This window comes from Elgaria multicarinata, chromosome 11, assembly GCF_023053635.1.
Source record: "Elgaria multicarinata webbii isolate HBS135686 ecotype San Diego chromosome 11, rElgMul1.1.pri, whole genome shotgun sequence".
In the NCBI taxonomy this organism is placed as follows: Eukaryota; Metazoa; Chordata; class Lepidosauria; order Squamata; family Anguidae; genus Elgaria; species Elgaria multicarinata.
This window is the reverse complement of record NC_086181.1, coordinates 41648735-41675025: the sequence shown is the minus strand read 5'-3', so window position 1 is coordinate 41675025 and position 26291 is coordinate 41648735. Positions and strand designations below refer to the sequence as shown.

General features: G+C 43.7%; 2 protein-coding genes across 2 annotated transcripts; both read right to left on the bottom strand.

Moving 5' to 3' along the window:
* Positions 1-226: 226 nt before the first annotated feature.
* On the bottom strand, positions 227-8330 carry LOC134405910 (vomeronasal type-2 receptor 26-like). The gene is made up of 4 exons (XM_063137161.1): positions 8176-8330; positions 6289-6580; positions 2362-2488; positions 227-1128 (listed from the first exon to the last, which is right to left on the bottom strand). The coding sequence occupies exons 1-4, from the start codon at positions 8328-8330 to the stop codon at positions 227-229; spliced, it is 1476 nt and encodes a 491-aa protein (XP_062993231.1).
* A 1377-nt stretch (positions 8331-9707) lies between these two features.
* On the bottom strand, positions 9708-20550 carry LOC134405909 (vomeronasal type-2 receptor 26-like). The gene is made up of 4 exons (XM_063137160.1): positions 20260-20550; positions 18198-19064; positions 13943-14069; positions 9708-10459 (listed from the first exon to the last, which is right to left on the bottom strand). Exons 1-4 carry the CDS (start codon positions 20548-20550, stop codon positions 9708-9710), a joined length of 2037 nt encoding a protein of 678 aa, XP_062993230.1.
* Between the last annotated feature and the right edge of the window lie 5741 nt (positions 20551-26291).

Genomic DNA, 26291 nt, shown 5'->3' with positions numbered 1-26291 from the left:
AATCCATTCTGGGAAAGGAGGAGTGAAAGAACATTTGTCTGAAGCGAGGCTAACATGAAAGGTCTCAATGTCCTACTTCTAAGCCCTCTGGTGATAGACAGAGATGATAGGTGAATTCTGTAACATGAGTTGAACACGGTTGTCTGATATCTTTTAAAATTACCCCCACTGCCTCAATGCATTGGACAGCAGGGAAGTAATATATTGAACTGTAAAGTTTGATGCTCTAATTCTTTCTTCCCATTATCAGTTCCCTGTTGTTCAGCTCAGGCTTGAAGAGAAGAATGTAACATTTTGGAGAGAAGATACAGCCTAACAACCCAGCACTAGAAGCTAAGATAGAGAAGATCTCCACTGCGACCATGTATTTGCCCTTGGTGCTCAGGTAGGCTGGAAAAAATGACAACCAAACACTGCAGAACATCAGCATACTAAAGGTGATAAATTTGGATTCATTAAAGGTGTCTGGCAAATTCCTAGCTAAGAAAGCCACGGAAAAGCTGATGATGTACAATAGTGCCATGTAGCCTAGGACAAGATAAAACATGATGGCAGAACCTACATGACATTGCATAGTGATTTCTTCAGGGACTGACTGCATGTCTAAATCCAGGAATGGGGGAGAGGTTGTGAGCCACACAACACAAATGCCAACTTGAATGAGGGAGCAAGAAAGGACAATGGAGGTGGCCAGCCTTTTTCCCACCCACTTCCTCATGGTAGACCCTGGCTTGTTGGCCATGAAAGCTACAACCACAGTGATGGTTTTGGCCAACACACATGAAACATCCACTGAGAAGATCAAACCAAAAACTGGTTGTTGAAGAAGGCAAGTCAGTTTCTCAGGCTTTCCGAGGAACAACAAAGAAGAGAGGAAGCAAAGCAGGAGAGAAATGAGGAGAGTGTAAGTGAGGCCCCGATTGTTGGCTTTGACTATGGGGGTATCCCTGTGCTTAATAAAGGTGTGCAGCACCAAGACTGTGATCAAGGAAAAAGAAACAGCAATGGAAGCTAAACTTTTCCCTAAGGGTTCTTCAAAGGACAGGAAGCTTATGACTTTTGGGATGCATTCATCTTGGTCTTTGTTTGGATATAGATCTTCTGGGCATTCAGAGCAGTCATCAGGGGCTGAAAAAGAAAGAAATGGGTTCTCATCTGAATGCTGAGTTATGTGAACTTAGGGCTTTGCTAGACGAGGCCTTTGCGCACCTTGAGACCCGGTTTCCCTGATGACGCACAGGGGAATCCGGGCCCAGGCCGCACTGAGGCCTCCTCTAACGCGCCATAAGCAAAGTCGCTTATGGCGCGCCTTTTTCGCAGCCCCAGCCTCAGGCTGGAGCTGCAAAATGTCTAGCTACTTCCATGGCCTTTTGCGGCTACTCGTTTACTCGCGAGTAGCCACAGAAAGCCGCGGACCTGGCACAGCGCTCATACGAGCGCTGTGCCCATCGTGCCGGGGTGTGTGTGATCCAGGGGGGAGATGGGGGAGGAAAGGCTGGACCGGCAGGAGAGGGGAGGGTGGGGGGCGACAAACAGGAGATCGCTAAGGGGGACAGAGGGCGACGAACAGGAGATCGTGAAGGTGGGCGGATGGGGTGGGCTTACATAAAAAAAAACTTACCTTCTCCGGAGTCTTCGGGCCGCACCTGGCCCCTTTAAACTAAAAAAAAAATGGCGGACGCTGCAGGGCTTGCGTTGTCCCTGCGCGTCCGGCGTCTGGAAGCTGAGGCGGCGCACGCTAACGTTAGTGTGCCTTGGCCCCGCCTCCCTGCCAGGATAAGCCGGCAGGTCTAGCAAAGTCCTTAGTTATGTGAACCCTTTCCACCACTAACTTCATTTGATTTCATCAGTTCTTCTGCAGAGAACTATCTTATGGTTTCAAATTCTGAGTTTGTCTTGTCCGCAATTACTTTGGTATACTAGAGGGATACTCCCAAATCCCAAAAGTCGTTACAGTACATGCACATGGTGGGAGTTCCCTCTTCCAGTGTGTTGAAGGACATTAATCTTAGGGCTCAACTACACCAAGCAGCATAGTCCACTATGAAAGCAGTATGAACATGGTATATGAAAGGCAGGAGCCACACTACTGCTTTATAGTGTCATTGAAGTGCACTGACAACTGTTGGGGCCCATGACACCTCTACACCAAGCAGGATATAACACAACAAAAGTGGTCTGAAAGCAGTATATGGTATGTGTCATGGCAATAGTTCTCAGTGCACTTCAATACCACTATGAAGAATTAGTATGGCTTCTGCTTTTTATACACTGCTTTCATTCCGCTTTCATAGTGGGATATCCTGCTGGGTGTAGATGAGCCCTTAGTTACTGTTATACATGGTGCATCATATCACCTACTAGTTTGATTTGAAATCTTCCCTTTTGGACATCGATTACAATCGTAACAGCAAAACTTCTTCCCTTCCACCTTTGTCTTCCGATATCCAGGTTGGCAGGAATCACTACAGACAGAAATTGGCAGGATCTGTATTTAAAGATGTACAGTAATTATGATGAGAGTGTACAATAGGTGTCAGCAGGTATACAAATAAACTGGTGATCATTTGGAATGGACGAGTGCAGATAACAGTGAATGCAACAGTCAACCAGAACTTTCCAGATCATTTGAGCAATCCAGTCGTGAAAGTGATATTTCTTATTTTTGACTCATAATGATGTCCCCACCAAGAACATTTAGTATCATAAAATCCACACCTGATTATAGCCCCTGTGCCAAACAATCATGTCCTTATTAATGGTGAATTCTTCTCCTTCAAGACCATTGGGATCAACCCATCCAATTTTAACTTTAAGGAAGGAGCTGTTTGGAAATGTAACCAAGTTTGTAATATCAAATCCCCCTTGCATTTCCCTGTTATCATTCAAAGATATTTTTTCTCCAGCTGAGTTGTTAAATGAAAAGTGTTGAAGAAATTGGTGGAGCTAGTTGAGAGGGAAAGAGGGAGAGAGAGAGAAAATATTGTTTGCTTAATATAAAAAATAATCAAAACATCTTAACCTGTTAATATGGAGAACAATCCAGACTTTGCCCATTGCTAGATGAGGAGTTAGCGCGGTATGAGGCCCGGTGTCCCTCATAGAATCATAGAATCATAGAATAGCAGAGTTGGAAGGGGCCTACAAGGCCATCGAGTCCAACCCCCTGCCCAGCACTCCAGCCTATCAAGATCACTTTGAAGTTTGTTTCTGTCTTCCGCGGTATTAGCTAACCCACCCAATTTTGTTTCATCTGCAAATTTGATCAGCGTTCCCTGCACCTCCTCATCCAAATCATTAATAAAAATGTTGAAGAGCACTGGGCCCAGGACTGAGCCCTGTGGCAACCCACTCGTTGCTTCTCCCCAGTTTGAGAAGGTTCCATTGATAAGTACTCTTTGAGTCCGATTCTCTGCATCCAGATGATGCACAGGGGATCCCAGGGTCAGGCCGGGCTAAGTCCTCCCTTGACCCAGGATAACCGAATGTGGTTATGGCCCGGCTTTTCTGCAGCCCCGGGCTGAGGCCAAGGCTGCAGAAGGTCTAGCAGGGTCCATGGCTTTTCCTGGCTGCTCGCTTACTCGTGAGTAGCCGGGAGAAGCCGCGGACTTTGCACACCATTCCATAGGAGCGCTGTGCCCATCGGGCTGGGGAGATCACGGGGGGGGGGGAGATGGGTGCCGGGGAAAAGAGCGGACACGGCAGGAGAGAGGGGGGAGAGGAACGGGGACAGGGCATGGCAAGCGGGGATGGGCATGGTGAGCGGGGATGGGCATGGTGGATGGGGGGAGAAGAATTGGGACAGGGCATGGTGAGCAGGGGGAAGAAGAACGGTGACAGGGCATGGCGGAGGGGGGAAGAAGAATGGGGACAGGGCATGGTGAGCGGGGGGAAGAAGAACAGGGACAGGGCATGGCTAGCGGGGGGAGAAGAACAGGGACAGGGCATGGCGAGTGGGGATGGGCATGGCGGACGGGGACAAGACATGGCAGATAGGGGGAGAAGAACAGGGACAGGGCATGGCGGATGGGGGAAGAAGAACAAGGAGAGGGCATGGCAAAGGGGTGAGAAGAACGGGGACAGGGCATGGTGAGTGGGGACGGACATGGCAGACGGGGGGAGAAGAACGGGGACAGGGCATGATGGATGGGAGGAAGAAGAACAGGGACAGGGCATGGTGGACGGGACAGAACATGGTGGATGGGGGAAGAAGAATGTGGACAGGGCATGGCAAGCGGAGGGGAGAAGAATGGCAACGGGCATGGCGGGTGGGGACAGGGCATGGCGAGCGGGGAGAGGACAGGTGAGCCAGTGGGCTGGGGGGCATCAGGCATTGTGGGGGGAGGAAATCAGGGGCAGGGGGAGTTGGGTAACCTTTTATTTATTTATTTTTTAAAAAACTTCTTACCTTTCCATTGGTGTGCACCTGCGCACATGGACCTTAAAGTCCTAAAAACACTGGACAACGTGACGGGGCTTTCCCTTACCCTGTCGCATGATACGTCTAGAAAAGGGCGACAGCGCACGCTAGCTGTAGCGCAGCGTCGCTCCTACTTCCCACCGGATTATCTGGTAGGTCTAGCAAGGCCCTTAGTCACATGTAGAGTAAATCTACTAAAATCAATAGGACAAGTCAGACATGACAAAAACTTTTAATGTTTTCACCAAGGCCGTAGCTTGACCCTAGGTTTATCCTAGGATTGTCCTGGGGTCGAACCTGTTCAACTATGTGCCACACAGGGCATCCAGAGCTCAGGCAGGGAGGAACCCGGGATGATACTGGGATAAACCTTAGATCTAGCTATGGCCTAAGTCTACTCTAAGGATAACTAGGGCTGAATTCCACCAATTCTTTTATGCACAAATATCCACTCTGAAAAAATGTTTTTGTAATTTTCTTATTTTGTAGGTTACAATAACAGAATACCCTGAACACAGCATGGAGGATGTATGTGACCCCATTCACCAATTATTTGGGAAACAAGTATTACCTGCCAAGGTTGCAGATTCTTTAGTTCAGCACTTTTGGCACCCACCATTCCTCTGTGGTTGGCCCGAGATGAGCAAAGGGCATGTAAAGCGTGTGCTACAGCATAGGCTGCATTATAAATACTGTAGCTGTGGCCAGTCATGTGCATTTCAAAAGCATGCGCAGGGAGGTTCTCCAGCCTCTCCTCCCCAGTGCATCTTCCAGAGACCTTGTAAGGTACCAGGGGATCTGGGAAAGAACAGTCAAATGCTTGTTCCCAGAACAGCTCCAGAAAGTCATCTGCTTTTGACCAATCAGGCTTTAGCATCTGAAGAAATTTCTCAAACCCAAAAAGTTCATTTGAATGAATCTTGAAGTATATGGCGCCTTGGAACACTTGCAAATTGGAATCCCAGCTAAAATCTGCTAGTATAAAATCAATCTGGGCTGTTATAATCCATACCTTTCCAACAAATATATTTTCCTTATGTTCAGGAATTTCTATTTCATATAAATGATAATACATATGCATTAAGGTATATATTTCACCATAGATGACAAATATTTTAGATTTCCCAAAATTGATAAGCCTGTAATAATTATTGGCTATAAAATTTCCTATACTTGGTTTAGTGTTAATACTTCTTCGGGCAGGGATTGGTATTGTGAAGTCTGAACAGATTCCATTCTCGGAAAGCAATGGCTCAAAGGCCTGCAGGAAATGTTCTCCTTGATCATCATCCACCACAAAGAGCCCAACCCACGTCCATCCGAAATACTTAAACAAGCTGATAATTCCCTTATACTGGTGGAATTCACTTGGAACCATGCGGTAAAAAGAGGGGAACTGCATCATTTCACTCTCTGCTTGGGCATATGAGCCATAGGTGAGCTGAAAGAATTGTCATCATCATCATCATCATCATCATCATCATCATCATCATCATCACAACCACCATCACCATCTGTGCTACTAGTATGCTATAATATGAGCAAATTGCTAAATTCATCAAATATTATTGAAGCCACAATCAGACTGGGGATAAGTGACAATCATGAATTCATCCAGAATATTAGGTCCCATTTAAAAACAACAACTCTTAGTTATTTTTTTAATGAAATTTATATGCATCTCTAGGGCATACTAAGAAGGAGATTGTAGATTCCTGACTCTTATCCTTAAAAAAGTGGTGGGAGCAAAGTGTCAGTGGTGAAGGGCAGTTGTCCTTCCCAGTTCTACCTCTCTCCCATTTGCTGCCCCAACTGCTCCCATTGCTAGCCTGTAGAGATGTTGATTGACCCCCAAGAAAATGTCTTACCTGTGGAATCTTGTAGGTATTTAATAGTTTTGCCATGTGTAGTGAGGCATCAAAGGCAAGTGCCCCAATGATGGCTATTAGTTTTTTGTTGGCATCACATTCATAGTTGGGGACAAATCTGTGGGATTTGAAGAGAAGGTCCAGGGTGGTACGATAGGTCATCTGAGCATCGTTGTAGCTGTCATAGATGTGGAATCCAAGTGTGACATTCGGTAAGATCTTGGGATTCTTATTGATCTCATTGACAGCAAAATCCAAGGCCAAGATGTGCTGGTAGAACTTTGTCACCACCCTGCAAATCAAGACAAACAGCCTTTCATTGGAGAATTCTACTACACAAAAATTCTAATTGTATTTCTGCTTGGGCCTGATGGGTGTTGGAGTCCAGCAACATTTGGAATGACACAGCTCCTCCACCCATGCTTCAGCATCTGTGCATTAAATCCATGCTGCACATGACAATAATGCTGGTGTTCACGTTCCAGTTTGCCTTTAACTATGAAATCAGGCCACCGTACATTTTTTTTAAAAAAAACAAAATCATTGCTAATTTTAAGAACACATTACGAGAGCAAGTTAAGAAGTAATTTTCAGTTAAGAAAGGATTAAGAGAAAAAATGTGAGATTGTGGGAAAGGAGTGCAGAAAATTTAATTTGATGAAATGGTATTTATTATTATTATTATTATTATTATTATTATTATTATTATTATCTATTACATTTATATACCACCCCATAGCCGAAGCTCTCTGGACAGTTTACAAAAGTTTAAAACAGTGAACAATTGGAAAAAGGAAGTACAGAGCTATACAAGAGGGGGAAAGGTGCAGAAGTTAACCTGGTGAGAAAAAGTCCTGGATTTGTGTACATAACCGAAAAGAGAATAATGGGGAATCAAGGAAAAGGCATAGTAAGCAATGTAATGTCTAGGAGGCATTAACTTCTACCATTTAAATGCCTAGAAGGTGTTCTATTTCTAATACAGATAACTACTTGTGGAGTATTGAGTGGCTAACATTTTCTACATGTTATCACATCACTGACAGATGAGTATATGTGGTCTATTGCTCCCAAATGGAACATCACATTCTTTGGCTGTAAGATTCATCATTTAGAGAAAGACGTTGGACCTCCAGTTAAACGTATCCTCACCTCGCAGTTGGACAGCTCCATATCAGAGATCCAGGCAGCCAGACCCCCTAATCCAGGATATTGTAAGCTTTAAGAATCTCAAGCAGAACATTCTGATCTATTCCCACCCAATTGTTCCCTCCCTCCTCCCCCTCCCCAGCAGGTGATCCTCATCATTGTCCCTGTTCAGATGAAACACGAAGCCATGGTGATTAAGCACTGTCTAGTACTGACATCTACACTGATGAGTATTTTTATACAATTTTTGGCTGCTGCTTTATTTTTTTTTTAGATTTTTATGTCTTCTTGCTTGTTAGACTTAACCTGACTATTATTATTTTTTAAAAAAATTAAAAACTTTTTCTTCTCCTAATTTTTCAAATTTCAATATAGTTTGTAATGTCTGCAAGTGGTGACACACATCCTGAGGAATTATTTCATTTAGACGGAGAATGTATAAGCATATATGTCAAGTGTCGATCCTTTAAATGAAATTGTTATTTAGTGTTTGAGGTTTATGATCTGGCCAAATTGAAATGAAGCAGAAAGAAGGAGGAGGAGGAGAATTTATTTATTTATTTATTTATTTATTACATTTTTATACCGCCCAATAGCCGAAGCTCTCTGGGCAGTTCACAAAAATTAAAATCATCATAAAACAACCAACAAGTTAAAAATACAAATACAAAATACAATATAAAAAGCACAACCAGGATAAAACCACGCAGCAAAATTGATATAAGGAGAAATTCTTACATTCTTAATTCAGAGAACTCTTGCCAAGGACATTCCTTGAAATTAAATGCTGGTGAAAAGGTACGAATCTGAGAAACCATCCCACCGATAATGAAGTCCCCTGACTGATATGACTCAAATGCAAGAGGGGCAGGATCAATAGTGAGACAATTCATTGTATCGACTTCACACACCCAATGGAGAAGTAGCAGCAACAACAGTAACACTGGAAATCCACTATTTTGATGCCAAGCCTTCTCTCTGGATGCAAACCGTCCTGCATCCATCTTCAGTTTATGCTTGGATTCAGGAGGCTACCTTGGCTGGCACCAGATTTTGCCAATGTACTTTGTAGTTGGAGACTTCTCTGCCTTCTCTATAGTAGCAACATGGTTACAAATGCCAACAGAGATTAGAAGCCTGGCCTAGAAAAGGGGAGGAAAAGCAACCATTGGAGATCAAAGTGACAGAGCCCTGCCTGCCTCTTGCCCTCCATGGCACACGTGGAGGGCTATTTGTAACATGTTTCATGACAGTTTTCAGCTTTCTAAAAACCCATTGGACCTGGGGAAAACAAATTACAGTGGTTTCAGTAATGACAGGGAAGATAATCATTTCTTTTCTCTGAGTGGCAACATGGTTCACAAACATGTTTTTTTCAATTCTGAGAAAAGTTTGATTTGCTCATTAGTGGGACAAAAAACAGATGGGTTTAACGTATCAGTCATGAGGAAACAGCAGAAGTTATTTCTGGCCATCAGATGAAGTCATCAGCTTGGTGTAATGTTTCCTGGTGAAATGAAGCCCACACTGCAGCTCCATTTTTTTTTAAAAAAAAAAAAATAGTTGTAATCAAATAGGGGTGTGCACGGACCACCAGATCTGCTTCTCTTCCAGATTCACAACTTCCGGATTGGGTCCACTCCGCTCCACTCCGCTCCACCTATGGTCAGCTCCGCTTCGCTGCAAAGATCCGGTTCGGAGCTCCGCTGTCCCCCTCCATAGGCTTGCATTGAAATCCAAAAAAGCCTACAACTTTTTTTCTGTTAATGTTAGACACCTCAAACTAGGCACCATGATAGCTTATCCATGTATACACATGCATGCCAAGCCTCAAGCAAATCCAAGCATCCCCTGGTTTTCGGGGAATTGTTGAATATCTTTCACCCCATTTGCAGACATGGGATTTACTCCTACATTTTGACAGATAAAAACTTCAAAGTAGGCACCCTCACAGTTGCCGTCTAGATCCACATTCATGGCATGTTTCAACTAAATCCCATCATCCCCTGACTTACAGCTTCTTCAAATGCGTAGGCCTCTAAAGGACAGGATCAAGAAAGGAGGTCAAAAGGGAAAGGGAAAGCCTGGTCAATGGAAAAGGTGTTCGTGTTTCACCTCTCTCCTTGATGCTGCACAGAAATTTCAGGTGAAAAGCAATGGTGTGAATGTGATGTCTGGTATCTCAAGCCAGTAACTCTTAAGAGTAATAGTACTGTCTCACTGCATTAGACACCATGGAAGTAATAGGTATCAATGGAAAAGTTGATGCTTTAATTCTTTTTTCTTATGAGCTGCTCCCTGCTGTTCAACTCAGGCTTAAAGAGAATAATGTAACATTTGGGGGAAAAGATACAGCCTAATAAACCAGCACTGGAAGCTAAGATGGAGAAGATCTCTACAGCTACCATGTATTTCCCTTTGGTGCTTAGGTAGGCTGGAACAAAAGACAACCAAACACTGCAAAACGTCAGCATGCTGAAAGTGATGAACTTGGCTTCATTAAAGCTGTCTGGCAATTTCCTGGCAAGGAAAGCCACCCAGAAGCTGATGACGGACAGAAGTCCCATGTAGCCCAAAAGAAAAGAAAATATGATGGCAGAGCCTGCATTACATCGTACTGTGATTTCTTCAGGGACTGAGTGCATATCTAAGTCTGGGAATGGGGGAGACATTGTGAGCCACAAAGCACAAATGCCAGCTTGAATGAGGGAGCAGGAAAGGACAATGGAGGTGGCCAGTCTTTTTCCCACCCACTTTCTCATGTTAGAACCTGGCTTGGTGGCCATGAAAGCTACAACGACAGTGATGGTTTTGGCCAAGACACTAGAAACAGCCACCGAGAAGATCAAACCAATCACTGGTTGTTGGAGAAAGCAGTTCAGTTTCCCAGGTTGGCCAATGAATAGGAAAGAAGAGAGGAAGCAGAGCAGGAGAGAGATGAGGAGAGTGTAGGTGAGGCCCCGATTGTTGGCTTTGACTATTGGGGTATCTCTGTGCTTAATAAAGGTTTGCAGCACCAAGACTGTGATCAAGGAAAAAGAAACAGCAACAGAAGCTAAACTTTTCCCAAAGGGGTCTTCATAGGACAGAAAGCTTATGACTTTTGGGATGCATCGATCTCGGTCCTTATTTGGATACTGATCTTCTGAGCATTGAGAACAGTCATCAGTGTCTGAAAAGAGAAAGGAAGAGGAGTCATCACAATGTAAAATAATATGTGAAGATAATTTCCATGACAAATCTGAACACTGGTGTCACTGCTACTGCTGTGTATGTGTTGTTGTTGATGTTGTTGTTGTTGTTGTTGTTGTGGAGTTTGTCTTTTGAAAAGATACCTATTTATATCAGAAGGATACTACTGATCTCTGCTGAATTTCTCCTTGGAATATACTTTTCTGACTTTTCTGTCTTAAATGCTGAAAATAATCAAACGTGAGAGGTTTTTGCCTTATTCGTATTATATTGTCTTGATGAAGAAACATATTTCATTATGTATACTCATGCTCTAAGTCCATCTCTTTCCCCACCCATCCAACCCTCAATGGTATATATTTGTTATACTAGTATCCCAAAATTACCCTCTCATACGTGGCTATGATTAGAAATGTTCAGCATTATGAACTACCCTCCTAATGGTTTAAAGAAGTTTCCAGAGTAAGTGTTAAAGTGGTCCCAATTATCCTTGGACAAGCACTGTGAGAAAGTGCTTCTTCTGGACATATGATCCATCTCTTGGCCATTAGCCTGTAATATGTTGCAAGGTTTCATCTCCCCATGCTTTTCAACATCTACATGAAACTGTTTGGTGGAACCACCTGGAACTTTGGGCTGAAGTGTCATCAGTATGTGGATAATACTCAGCTCTTTCTCTCATTTCCAACTACAGATCCTTGGAAGGGTGTGGAAATTTGAACCATGGTATTGGGGCTGTTTGGGGTGGATGAGAGTGAAAAAGCTGAGACTTAATCCAGATGCCACAGGGGTACTGTGGGTTGGAAATCAATAACTTTAGAATGATGTTTACAATTCAACTTAGGTTAGGGTGACCATATGAAAAGGAGGACAGGGCTCCTGCATCTTTAACAGTTGAATTGAAAAGGGAATTTCAACAGGTGTCATTTGTATATAAGGAGAACCTGGTGAAATTTCCTCTTCATCACACCAGTTAAAGCTGCAGGTGCCCTGCCCTCTTTTAAATCTGGTCACTGTAGTATAGCTCCTGCAGCTTTAACTGCTGCGATGAAGATGGAATTTCCCCACGTCCTCTATATATACAAATGACACCTGCTGAAATTCCCTTTTCTATGCAACTGTTAAAGGTACAGGAGCCCTGTCCTCCTTTTCATATGGTCACCCTAACTTAGGTGGAGTTACCCTCCCCCTCCCCATGACATCAAGTGCATATATTACAAGTCCTCCTGGGTTTTGAACTAACTGAGGAAACCTAGGCCTCATCTACACCAAGCAGCATATAGCTGTATGAAAGTGGTTTATGGTGTGTCAATGGGCCTCAACAGCTGTCAGTGCACTTCAATTCCACTATAAAGCAGTAGTGTGGCTCCTGCCTTTTACATACCGCTTTCATAGCACAATATCCTGCTTGGTGTAGATGAGGCCTTAGATGGCTGCTGTGTCCATATCTGGATAGGACAGATGTTGTCTGTTATCCATGCACTAGTTACATCTGGGATTGACTATGGCAACATCCTGTATGTGGGTCTCCCTTTGAAGATGTGCCAGAAACCTCAGCTGGTGCCGAATATGACCACCCAATTGTTGGTGCGGCTGAGACAGTCAGATCATATACTGCATGAGCTGTACAGGTTGCCATTGGGTATTCAAGCCCAATTTGAAGTGTCGCTTTTGACCTTTCACCAGGTTCCCCATATATACAAATGACACCTGCTGAAATTCCCTTTTCAATACAAATGTTAAAGAGCACTGTCCTCCTTTTCATATGGTCACCCTACCTAAACTTTAAGATCAGCAACAGAGCTACTTCTCATTTCCCCTTTCAGGGCTCTTAGGTGGGCAAGTACACAATAGGAGGTGAGACTCTAAAAGAGGCAAAGAGTAGCTCAAGGAGTCCATGACACAGAAAGAACTTTGACACTGGTATTTATTGTTTTATGAATGTATGCTGTAATATTACCAAATTGTTGTTGTTCTTGTTGTTATTCTGAAAATGTTAGGGTTGTAAGCTGCCTTGGGTGTGCTCTCACCTTGAAAGGAAAGGTAAGATAGGAATTGAATAAATTTTAATCATTCCAATTGTAATTTCTAACAATCACTTTCGCCAAAATCAGAGGGAATCATGTTGTATCTTAATTTGGTAAAAACATTCTGATACAATACTAAAGTACTGTGTGTCTAAATAACTGGCTATTTAATGATCTGACTACATAAAATGATACATTCAAGAAGAGTAAATGGTTAAAAATATCAGTCAGAAATTATATCCGAAAAAAGAAAAGACTTGCATTTTAAAATCAACTGAATCTTAGGATTATAGGAATCTGCTTTATATCCTGTAAGACCATTGGTCCATCTAGCCCAGAATTGTCAACACTGACTGGCAGCTACTCTCCAGGATTTAGACAGGAGTTTGCCAGGCCTTCCCGGAGAAGCCAGGAATTTAACCTGTGACCTCCAAATTAGATTGCTGCAATGCCCTTTACATGGGGCAGCCTTTGAAGACGGTTCAGAAGCTGCAGCTTGTGCAAAATGCAGCTGCCAGATTGATAACTGGAACAAGGAGGTTTGAACATATAACACCGATTCTGGCCTGTTTGCATTGGCCGCCTAGATGTTTCTGAGCCCAATTCAAGGTGCTGGTTTTAACCTATAAAGCCCTATATGGCTCGAGACCACAATACCTGATGGAAGGCCTCTCCCAACATGAACCTACCCATACACTGCGCTCAACATCTTAGGTGCCGCTCCGAGTGATTACTCCAAGGGAAGCTAGGAGAATGGCAGCAAGGGAGAGGGCCTTTTCGGTGGTGGCCACCCAACTGTGTAATGATCTTCCCAATGAGGGTCGCCTGGCACCAACATTATTATCTTTCAGATGCCAGGTCAAGTCTTTTCTATTTTCCCAGGCATTTAACAGCATTTAATAATGCTAAGTTTGTTTTTTAACAGACCCCAGAACTGTTTTTTTAAAATGGATACTTTTGGTTTTTTTAATGGTTTTTATGGTTTTAAATTTTGTATACTTTTAAGGTTTACTGTTTTTTACTTTTGTAAACTGCCCAGAGAGCTTCGGCTATGGGGTGGTATATAAATGTAATAAATAAATAAATAAATAAATTCTGCATGGAAAACATGTAGTCCTACTACTTAGCTCAATTGGCAATCAAGAGTTCTAGTAAGTGGTCATAATAATACAGATAAATTTCTGACTGTTACCATGTGGTTGCATGCAAACTAGAGGATCTAGCACTTCCAAAATGATAGTATTGGATTAGCCCTAATGGAATATTGGATGCATCACATCACCTACCAGTTTGGTTTGAAATCTTCCCTTCTGGACATGGATTACAATCATAGCAACAAAACTTCTCCCCTTCTTTCATTATCTTCTGATAACCGGGTTGGCAGGAGTCACTACAGACAGAAATGGGCAGGACCTATCCATAAAGATGAAGAGTATTTATGGAAGCAGACATTAGAAACATTGGATATTTTTAAAAATCTTTTACTTTGATTTGTCTAAACATTCCCAAAGTTTCATCAAGGCATAGGAAACAATTATCACGGCTCTTGTCATTATCCCTGACCTTGAGTGCTTTTGGACAGAGGGAAATTTTGTTTCCTTACAGGTTCATTGCTTCCTGCTTTTCTTTTGCATTTGAAACCTGCTGAATTACACTGCAAGAGAACAGCGTCCAAGTGGCCAGTAATTTAAAACCTCCCAGGCCATATAGTTCAATGGGATAGTGCTCTTTAGTGGGCACATCATCATCATCATCATCATCATCATCATCATAACAATAATAATAATAATAATAATAATAATAATAATAATAATATTTCTTTCCCACCTCTCCATTCTGATCGAGGCGGGGAACAACCATAAATGATAAAATACATAAACCTCAATTAAAACATAATGTACATTTTTAAAAACATCCAAAAAACATCCTAAAAACATTTTAAAAACATCTTAAAATTCCACTGGATAGGCCTGCTGGAAGACATCAGTCTTTATAGCTTTCTTGAATGCTACTAGACTGTTAAGCTGATGAGTGAGTCTCTTCCGGCAAGCCTCTTTTCCCAGGCATTTAACAGCATTTAACAATGCTAAGTTTGTTTGTTTTTTAACGGACCCCAGAACTGTTGTTTTTAAATGGATACCATTGTTTTTATACTGTTTATTTTTTAATGTTTTTACGTTTTGTATACTTTTTTTTGTATTAATATTTTTATTAATTTTCCACATAAACAGAACACATAAGGAAAGGTAAAACAACAATACAAACTATACAAACTACATCACAATATAAACAACTATTAAAATAGTCACAAATACATATGGTATTCCATTTAAAGCGATCTTCATGTCAGATGGCAAGTATCATATTTCTAGTTTACGAGATCCGGACTTTATCAGAGCAAGCAAGTATATTTATCAAATGCCAGAATACAAGTTATATATAAAATCCACATACAAATAAATCATCCTTTTCCAATTGTTTTATATATTCAATAAAAGGTTTCCAGTCCATTACATATGAAGCTATTGTTCTTTCTTTTACTAACACCGTTAATTTCGCCATCTCCGCCAATTCCAACTTATACTTTTTAATGTTTACTTTTTAATGTTCACTGTTTTTAACTTTTGTAAACCGTCCAGAGAGCTTTGGCTATGAGGCGGTATATAAATGTAATAAATCAAATCAAATCAAATCAAATCCAAATTCCACAGTCTGGCAGCAGCAGAAGAGAAGGTCCTCTGGGTTACAGTTGTTAATCTAGTTTTTGCCAGCTGAAGTAGATTTTCCCCAGAGGACCTGAGTGTGCAGGGCAGATTGCAGTGCAACTTGGACTGCACATGGCAGGAAATTGTGACATATTTCAGAAGAGTTGGGTTTCCCAAGGTTTAACTGGGAATTGGAGTGGGATACCCACATGAGACTCACAATGTCATCAAAATGACCCATGAACTTCTGTGAATGGCCACTCCTGAGCATGCTATAAATCACTCGTTTAAAGACACTCTGTGGCCGTTGCTAGATGAGGCCTTAGCACGGTATGAGGCCCGGTCTCCCTCCTGTGCATCCAAATGACGCACAGTGGATTCCGGGGTCAGGCTGGGCTAAGACCTCCCTTAAGCCAGGATAAGCGGATTCGCTTATGTCCCGGCTTTTCCGCAGCCCCGGCCTGAGGCCGGGGCTGCGGAAAGTCTAGTGACTTCCATGGCAAGTAGCCGGAAGAAGCCATGGACTGGGCACAGCACTCCATAGGACTGCTGTGCCCATCGGGCCGGGGGAGTCATGGGGGAGAGGGGGGCTGGGGGAAAGACCAACCTGGCAGGAGAGGAGGGGGAGAAGAGCATGCCCGGGCACGGGCATCGTGGACGGGGGGCGGGGGAAGAGGAGCTGGCATGGGCACGGGCATTGTGGACAGGGTCAGGGGAAGAAGACCGGGTATAGGCTTGGCAAGCGGGGGGTGGGGGGAGAAGAGTGGGCACAGGCATGGGCATGAGCACAGGCATCGGGGACAGGGGACAGGGGAAGAAGAGCAGGCATGGGCATGGGCCTGGCAAGTGGGGGTGTGGGGAGAAGAGTGGGCATGGGCATGGTCACGGGCATGGGCATTGGGGACGGAGGTCAGGGGAAGAAGAGTGGGCATGGGCATGGGCCTGGCAAGCGGGAGGTGGTGGAGAAGAGTGGGCACAGGCATGGGCATGGGCACAGGCATCGGGGACAAGGGAAGAAGAGCAGGCAAGGGCATGGGCATCAGGGATGAGGGTCGGGGTAGAAGAGTAGGCATGGGCACGGGCCTGGCAAGTGGGGGTGAAGAGTGGGCATGGGCACGGGCATCAGGGATGGGGGAAGAAGAGTGGGTACAGGCATGGGCATCGGGGACGGGGGTTGGGGACGCAGAGCGGGCACAGGCACAGGCCTGGCAAGCAGGGGGGAAGAAGAACAGGAACGGGCCTGGCGGATGGGGGGAGGACGGGTGAGAGAGTGGGCAGGGGGGCATCAGGCATTGGGGGGAATCAGGGACAGGGGGAGCAGGGGGGACTTATTTTTTAAAAAAACCACTTACCAAGTGCGGTGGTGCGCTCCTGCGCACATGGCCCTTTAACTTGAAAAAAAAAAGGCAGACGCGATGGGGCTTCCCCTTGCCCCATCACGTCTTACGTGTGGAAAAGGGCGACGGCACGCACTAGCTGTAGCGTGCCGTCACCCCGACTCCCGGCCAGATGATCCGGTAGGTCTAGCAAAGCCCTGTGACTTTTTAGTGTTATATATGGCTCTAGCTTGACAGGGTCAATTCCGGTAGCAAAGTATATGTTTCTGCTTCTGGATCCCAGTTCACACACCCTCATAATGGTGTACCTAACATGACGATTAAATATCACATGATTCGCACCTGATTAAAACTCCTGTGCCAAATGATTGTGTCCTCATTAATGATGAATTCTTTGCCTTCGAGAGCATTGGGATTTACCCATCCAACTTTTACTTTAAGGAAGGACTTGTTTGGAAATGTGACAAAGTTTATTATATCAAATCCACCTTCCATTTCCCCATTATCGTTCAAAGAGACTCTTTCTCCAGCAGAATTGTTAAAGGAAATGCCGTGAAGAAATGGGTGAAGCTTGTTGAAAAAGGAAATAAAGAACAAAATAATAAAACTGTATTGATGACCATGGCTAGACCTACGGTTTATCCCTGGATCGTCCAGGGGTTAAACCTGTTCATCTAGGTGCCACACAGGGGATCCAGTGCTCAGGCAGGGGTGAACCCTGGATGATCCCAGCATAAACCTTAGGTCTAGCTGTGGCCAATGTTCTTACAGAAAACAAAACCGTCTTTCCTTGCTAATATGTGGTTATATTAAACACAGGGCTAATCTACACCCAGCAGGATATTCCACTATGAAAGCATTATGTAAAAGGCAGGAGCCACACTACTGCTTTATAGTGGTATTGAAGATCTTTGCAGGATCTACACTCCTGCTTTATAGCAGTACTGAACTGCACTGACAACTATTTGGGCTCATGACACATCATCTACACCAAGCAGGATATAACAGTGGCATGAAAGTTGTATATAGTATGTGTCAAGGGCCCCAAGAGTTGTCACTGCACTTGAATACCAACATAAGGTGGTAGAATGGCTGCTGCCTTTTATATAACGCTTTCATGCTGCTTTCATAGTGGAATATCCTGCTTGGTGTAGATGAGCCCATAGACACAAAGAACACACTCACTAAAATTAAGGGAAAGTATTAGGAATGACTAATGAAATGATTGCACTGGGTCAAAACATGGCCATGGCTAGATCCGAAATATTGTTTCAGAAAAAAGTTCCAGAATGAAAATTATTTTTTTCAGTGACATGCTGATAAAATGTATGATTCTTTTATTGTTGGCTGCAAGAATAGAGAAATTTGAACACATCTGTCATTGTGAATGAACAAGGTTTATTACACTATTGACGAATTATTCATGGAAGAGAAAATGGAACAGATGTGCTAATCAATTCATAAAAAAAAAAAATCTCAGACCATTATGGAGAGATTACCTGCCATGGCTTCAGATCTTGAAGTTCATCTTGCTTGCCATGGAGAGTTCCTCTGTGGTTGAATCTAGATGAATACAGGGCATGTAAAGCATGTGCCACAGCATAGACAGCATTATAAATACCATAGCTGTGGCCAGTCATTCGCATCTCAAAAAAAGGTCCAGGAAGGGTCTCCAGTTTCTCCTCCCCAGTACATCTTCCAGAGACCTTGTATGGCACCAGGGGATCAGGAGCTGAACAGTCAAAAGCTTGCTCCCAGAACTCCTCCAGAAAATCATCTGCTTGTCTCCATGTGGGTTTTAGGATTTGAAGATATTTTTGGAACCCCAAAGGTTCATTTGAGTGAATGGAGAAGGCAATGGCTCCATGGAACACATGTAAATCAGAATTCCGTAGTAGGGTTGATATGATAAAATCAATCTGGGCTGTTATAATCCATACCTTTGCGCGCAAGATACTTTGCTCATGTCCAATACCTCCTAAATCAATTGTAAAATACCATATATACATCATCACAGATGTTTCACCATAAATTACAAATATTCTGGATTTCCTAAAATTGATAAGTTGATAAATATTATCAGCCAGATCAGTTCTTATATCTCTAGAACTAAAATGGATTTCATTGGGGATTAGTTTTGTGAAGTCCACACAGATTCCATTGTTAGAAAGCAATGGCCCCACGGCTTGCAGGAAACGATCTCCCTGATCATCATCCACCACAAAAAGTCCAACCAACATCCATCCAAAATGCTTTAGCAAACTGATAATTCCATTATACTGATAGGCTTCATTTGGGACCATGTGGAAAAAGGAAGGCAGCTTCCTCATCTCACTCACTACTGGGGCAAAGGAGCCATAAGTGAGCTGAAAGCATTAAAAATAACTGTAAGTGAAAGTATTTCCATTAAATAATTTGCCAAAAGGTTTACTTTATGTATCATTTATACTGAGAGATAAATTACATTAGAACCACAGTTCTAAGTATCATATGAACATATGCTCTTTTATTTATTTAATCTTACTGTATTTGCACATGCCTAGTTAAGGATCCTTGCGAGTGTAAGCGGAAGCATGGAATAAAGACATGGACACAAGAGCTTGGGTTAACAAAGGCCTCTTTATTTATAATAAATAGAATTCCACCCTCCCTGGATCTGCACTTGGAAGTCCGGGAATTAAATCCTTATCTCTGTTCACTTGCCTTGCTTATGGGTGAGCCATTTTCCAAAGCAAGGAGTCCATAAAATTGGCTTCTTGCTTATATGACACTTTGTAAGTGTGGGGAGACCGCCCTACAACACCCCCACCCACTGCCTTAAGGGAGAGCAAGTAGGTGAAGACAGGAGGGTCTCCAAAGGCACACCATATCCTGGCGCGTGAGCCACACAGCCCCCAAGGAGCAGGTCCTCCGGATATGCCGATCACCTGAAAGGTGTCAATGTGCTCACGTCCCTATCTAATACAGTCAATTCCCGCACATTTCCTGCCACAAATTAACCTAATTATACACCCTTCCACAATAATGCCACCAGTATGAAATAGGGAAAAACCACGAATGGAAAAAAATATTCCTACTTAGCCCTCCATCCAAAGGGAGAGGCTGGCTAATCCCATACTACGAACAGGGCAGGAGGGTGGGAGCTGAAAACAGAAGAGGCCGAGCCTCGGGCAGGGCAGCCTTTTATAGCTGCAGCCACACCCTAACTCATGTGGCTCATGTTTCTGAAACAGATGAAGTGTCTCCTTCCTGCTCCTCCCACCTGCAATGGCCACTTTCCCACCCAAACCGTTGGCTGGCCAGGGAGCGAATTTCTGCTTGTACAATATGGAGAAAGATATCATTTTTGAGAAAGAAATCATGCAGAAGAAGCTGACCATTCTGCTTCCTTCCCCTGTTCCTGCTTTTCTCATTTTGTGTTGTACCTTAAATACCAGATTCACATAATACTTTGCTTTTCAGCTTCCCTCTTTCTAAACTTTTCAAAACCACGGCCATAGAGACAAGAAATGGAACACATTGCATATGAGCATTGGAGGTCTCAGGTCTATCACTAACTACCTGTGGAATCTTGTAAGGATTTAAGATGTATGCCATGTTGAGTGAGGTATCAAATGCAAGTGCCCCGATGACAGCTATTAGTTTTTTGAGGGTATCACATTCATAGTTGGGGACAAATCTATGGCTGTTGAAGAGAAGTTTCATGGTGGTGCGATAGGTCATCTGTGCATCATTGTAGCTGTCATAGATGTGGAATCCAAGTGTGAAATTCGGTAAGATGTTTGGGTTCTTGTTAACCTCATTTACAGCAAATGCCAAGGATAAGATGTGTTGGTAGAACTTTGTCATCATGCTGCAAAGAGAGATACTCGTTACTTCGATAATACTATAATACACAGAGGTCTTTTACTACATTATCTGTCAATACCATTCCATTTTAGTTCCTGATTGTAATATTTTTTTCCATTTGTTACAAATGGCTTTAAAGTAACATACAATTCTCTTTCTTAAGCCAAAATTATGTTTCTGATACATAAGAAACCTAAACTGGGGAATGAATTAACACACATAGGGGGAAATAGTTTATATTTATATATTCCTGTTTTCTTGTCTTTCAGTTATTCCTCCCTAACCTTCAGTTCAGAATCTCTTGAATTATGGAGCAGAATAAGCAAAGGCCTTGTGCAGGACTGCTTGATCATTACTACTCTGTTCAAGTCACCATCCACAGGCATCTCCAAGAGGTTTGATTCAATTCTGGAAATCATTACCACCTATATGCACTTGTTGAAAGTGCATCTGTTTTAGGGCTGTGCCCCGCTTTGCTTCAGAGCTGAGAAGCGATAGCGAGGCGGCCTGATTTGCCTCTGGAAAAGGCGGAGGAGAAATGAGTCAGGGGCAAAGAGGATCACCTTGATCCAGAGTGCCAAACACAGGTAAGTGGGAGGGAGGGGACTCATCTGGCGCAGCCGCCGCCACCACAGTCCCTGTGGCGATGGTGATGGAGCCAGGTAAGGGGGCAGGGAGGAGGGAGGCTTACCTGTGTCCAACGTCGTCTGTCGCAGGGTTCAATTAAGGCCCCAGTTGAAGCTAGAAATGAAGGTCGAGGCCTCTTCTGGCTTCAAGCCGGGGCCTCAATTGAAGACTGTGATGATGGACACAGGTAGGGGGTGGGTGGTTGGCTTCCCTGGTGCCACCATCACATCCATGCAGCGATGGCGGTGGAGCCGGATCTCGCTCTGCAGATTGGCCCCAAGCAGATTGTGCCTGATCCGGAAGTTCTGGACAAGGCCATGAAGTGGATTCAGGGGGTCTGTGCACAGCCCTAATCTGCTTTATATATTTTCTTCACTGCATATTTTACAGCCTGAAAATTATTTTTCCAAACACAAGTTGCCATTTTCCAAATATGGTGCAATGGAAATAAAGAAAACAAACCAAATCCTCATCCCAACAGACACACATCACGGTAAGATCACTCATTATGAAAGAAGGAAATCATGGATAAGCAGGTCGGGATATATATTGTTTATTGCTTATTTGTTTATTTGTAACATTTATATACCATGAATTATAATCTCTCAGTGGATCACAACATTAAAGGACAATATTAAAACACAGTATTAAAATATTCCATAAAAACACAGTTTTAACCACTTCAAGCAACATTAAAAGAGTGGTAAAATATTAAAAGTGCTAACAATTGAAAATGCTGGTGCCTGAAAAGAAAAGCTGTAATCAATCTGGCCAAGTTCAAATGATGCGGGGAAGAAAAGACAATTCCTTACTCTTTAAAATAAGAGAACTCTTGCCAAGGTTGTTCGATGAATGAAAATTTTGTTAAACAGAAATTGATCACAGAAACCATCCCACCAATAAGGAGGTCCCCTGACAGAAATGACTCATGCAGAACAGGGGTAGGATCAGAGGCAGGGCATTTCAGTGTATCTACTTCACACACCCAATGCAGAAGCAGAAGCAACAACAGCATCACTATCAGCCCAGTATTCTGGCAGCAAAGCTTATCTTTAGATGGAAATGCTCCCACATCCATCTACAACATCTGCTTGGTTACCGAAACTCCCGGAGTTGGCACATCACATGTTTTTGACAATAATACTTCAACGACAGAGGCTTATTTGCCTTTTCCATAGCAGCAGCAGAGTTACACAACCATGGCTTAGTCAGGCAACTAAGACTGCTAGGACACTGATGAATCCTGGCCAATGAGGCCAGAACAAGCAAGTGTCAGAGATCAAACTGACAGATCCCTGCCGGCCTCTTGCAGTGAATATCACAAGTGGAAGGGTTTATGTAACCACTTCAAGACTTCCTTCATGGTTGTTTTCTCACATTCTGAAAATCCACTGGGCCTTTCTCAGGGGAAAAATAAATTAAAGTGAATTGGATAATAACAGGGGAGAGAATGATTTTTTAGCCACAAGAGGCAGCATAGATGACAAACATGATTCTCAGATCTGAAGAGAAGTTTTCTTTGCTTCTGAGGCCATAGCTAGACCTAAGGTTTATCCCTGGATCGTCCAGGGGTCAAACCTGTTCATCTAGGTGACACACAGGGGATCCAGTGCTCAGGCAGGGGCAAACCCTGGATGATCCCAGGATAAACCTTAGGGGCCTTCCTAGACGAGGGCTTAGCGTGCTTTGAGACCCGGTTTCCCTGCTGTGCATCCAGATGACACACAGGGGAATCCGGGCCCTGTCCGTACTGAGGCCTCCTCTAATGCACCATAAGCAAAGTCGCTTATGGCGCACCTTTTTCGCAGCCCCAGCCTCAGGCCGGAGCTGCAAAACGTCTAGGAAGGTCCGTGGCTTTTTGCACCTACTCGCTCGCGAGTAGCCGCAAAAAGCCACGGACCTGGCACAGCGCTCATACGAGCGCTGTGCCCATCAGCCGGGGGGGGGAAGAGAGGGGCAGGGGGAAGGATGGCAAGGGGGGATGGCAAAGGGGGAGGGCGGGTGAGAGAGACAGCGCCGCACGCCACCGCCCGAGCAAGCAGGCGAGCGGCACTGCCAGGGCAAGGCCTGGCATGGGGCGGCATTGCCCGGGCAAGCGGCGCTGCCCAAGCAAGCAGGCGAGTGGCGCTTGCCCGGGCAATGCCATCCCATGCCAGGCCTTGCCCTCGCAGCGCCGCTCACTTGCTTGCTCGGGCGGCAGCTCGCAGCGCTTTCTCTCTCACCTGCCCTCCCCCCTTGCCATCCTTCCCCCGTTTAAAAAAACAGACTTACCTGGTCCGAAGTCTCCGGGCCGCATGTGGCCCCTTTAAACTAAAAAAAAAAAAAATGGCGGACGCTGCAGGGATCCCGACGTCCCTGCGCGTCCGGCGTCTGGAAGCTGAGGCGGCGCTCGTTAACGTCAGCGCGCTGTCGCCCCGCCTCCAAGCCAGCTTATCCCGGCAGGTCTAGCAAAGCCCTAGGTCTAGCTGTGGCCTGAGTATAACAACATGGAGATGGGTTTCACTTCATGAGGAAAGACCAGCAGCAATTTATGGACCTAAGATGAAGTTCTGAGCTTGACCGAAGGAAGGCTATATTTAAGGATGAGCATTTAAACAAAACTCAAAGTTGTCAAAGTTTTCTAAATTCCACCCATTCCATTATGATTCATTGTGATCTTTCCTTTTCCATTTTTATGAACATTTTATAAATATTTTCCCCAATGTATGCAGCAGTTTTGAATGTCTTTAAATGCACATTTTTTTAGTCATAGAACACTAGAGGAAAGAAAACCCAAGAGTGAATCTGCTATCCTACCACGGGATAACCACATAGCTCATTCCACCATAAAATCATAGAATAGTAGAGTTGGAAGGGGCCTATAAGGCCATCAAGTCCATCCTCCTGCTCAATACAGGAATTTACATTAAAGCATACTTGACAGATGGCTGTCCAGCTACCACTTGAATGCCTCTAGTGTGGGAGAGCCCATGACCTCCCTAGCTAATTGGTTCCATCATCGTACTGCTCTAACAGTCAGGAAGTTTTTTCTGATGTCCAGCTAGACATCATATCTTTCAGCCCTGTGTTCCAACCTATCAAGATTACTTTGAAGTTTGTTTGTGTCTTCCAGGTTATTAGCTATCCACCCAATTACCAGTTTTTCTTGCCACTGTTGCCTTTTTTAAATATATTGAGACTTGGGAATATAAAACTCCCTGCACAAGGCTGTCTCATCTCTGCCAGGTGTTTCCATGTAGTTATGATAAGATCAAGGTCTCATAGTCTTGATCTTATGATAAGATCAAGGTCTTGATGTTATGATAAGATCAAAATTTCCCCTGCTATAGCTAGGGAGTGTCTTCAAATTATCCATGAGGCATAGAAAGCGATAACAATTACAGAACTTCATTTTGGCCACACTTGCCCATGAAACCCAGAAAAGAGTGGATTAAAGCCATGGTGATTAAGCCAGAAAGCCAGGCCATGTTCAGAAGACACCTTAAACCATGGTTTTAACTATGGTAAATAAAGCAAAAAAGCCTCATTCACTTTGGTTGAAGCTGTGGTTTAAGGTGTCTTCTGAACACAGCCTGGCTTTCTAGCTTAATCGCCCTGTTTAAAGACATGGTTTAAGGTGTCTTCTGAACAGGCCCAGTGCACGTTGCTTTCCTTCCCATTTGTGCTTCTAGTCATAGATCTAGGCCTTAGCTAGACCTACCTGACAGTCCGTGATGGAGGGGTGAAGATCTCGTGATGGTTTTATCACAAGATCCCCCTTCTGTTTACACGTGGCACGCGTCACCCTCAGACGGACAGGCATGTTGCCCACCATTTTCTTTTCTTTTCTTTTCTTAAAGAGACAGCAGCACACAAACACTCATGCGCAAAAGTTTGTGGGTTTTTTTTTTTAAATCCCCGCTTCCCCCACTCGAATGGGCACAGTGCTCCTGAGGATCTCTGTGCCTCATGCGCGGGTCACAGCTCCTCGCGAGTAACTATAAGGAGCTGTGACAAACCGTGGCACCGAACCACTTGTTCTATTGCCTCAGACTTAGCCCAAGGCTGAAGAAAAACATGGCCTAAAGGGGAGGGTGAAATCCCGGAGCAAGGGAGGGATGATCCCTCCCTGATTCTGGGATCCCCTGTGTGTCATGTGGATGCACAGGGATGATCCTGGGGATGGGCCTGGGATTTCACCCAGTCTAGCTATGGCCCTAGTCATATAGTTCCCATGGAGAGCTGAATGTCTGCCAGAAGCCCACCCAGATTACATTCCAAGGTTTCTGACCTTGCTAAGCTACTAACAGTGGTCTTACTTTAGACTATTGGATAGTGTATAGTAGGATCACTGCAATTTTGCATAGTAAGTCCTGCATGGCTGTGCAATTATACAAATGACTTCAATTTATAATCCAAATGCATTGTCACTTGCAGAATCTAAGATGAATATGAAGATAAGAAGTGATCAAATGGTTTTTATTTGGTACATAATGTTTGTACTATTATGTAACTGGCAGGGACAAGCTTATAACAGGAAAGAATGAACAAATGAAAAGTATTTTACAATTACTTTTTTTATGTATTACAAATCACCATGCTGTTGTTTTCTACATGAAGAAGGAGTGTTTCTGATGCTTTTAAATAAACAGCTTTTATAAAATTCTAATGGTGATTTTTATTGAAGTACATGGAATTCTTTTAGAGCTTCCCCCCCCCCATTTGTATAACAGCTTGATAGTGTGTCTAACTAGTTTCAAAGAGGCTACACATGAATAAGATGGTTTATCTGGGATAGTAGATAGATACTACTATCTCTTAGTAGTAGTTCCATTGCCTCAGTTCCTTAGACACCACAGAAGTAATGCATTGATTGGGAAGAGTGACGGTTATTATTTTCTCCTTATGAGCTGCTCCCTGTTGTTCAACTCAGGATTGAAGAGATTAATATAACATTTGGGGGTAAAGATACAGCCCAACAACCCAGCACTAGAAGCTAAGATAGAGAAGATCTCCACAGCTACTATGTATGTACCACTGGTACTCAAGGAGGTTGGAACAAAAGTCAACCAAACACTCCAAAAACCAGCATGCTGAAGGAGACAAACTTGGATTCATTAAAAGCAACTGGCAAATTT

Excerpts from the sequence above, each read along its gene's own strand:
- LOC134405910 (XM_063137161.1), bottom strand. The coding sequence starts at position 8,330 with ATGAATTGTCTCACTATTGATCCTGCCCCTCTTGCATTTGAGTCATAT. Across the intron at positions 6,581-8,175 it reads GAGTTCTCTGAATTAAGAAT|GGTGGTGACAAAGTTCTACC; the intron begins GTAAGAATTTCT and ends CTTGATTTGCAG. Across the intron at positions 1,129-2,361 it reads GAAGATTTCAAATCAAACTA|CCCCTGATGACTGCTCTGAA; the intron begins GTAGGTGATATG and ends TTTCTTTTTCAG.
- LOC134405909 (XM_063137160.1), bottom strand. The coding sequence starts at position 20,550 with ATGATGACAAAGTTCTACCAACACATCTTATCCTTGGCATTTGCTGTA. Across the intron at positions 19,065-20,259 it reads ATCCTTACAAGATTCCACAG|CTCACTTATGGCTCCTTTGC; the intron begins GTAGTTAGTGAT and ends TAATGCTTTCAG. Across the intron at positions 10,460-13,942 it reads GAAGATTTCAAACCAAACTG|TCTTGGTGCTGCAAACCTTT; the intron begins GTAGGTGATGTG and ends CCTTGATCACAG.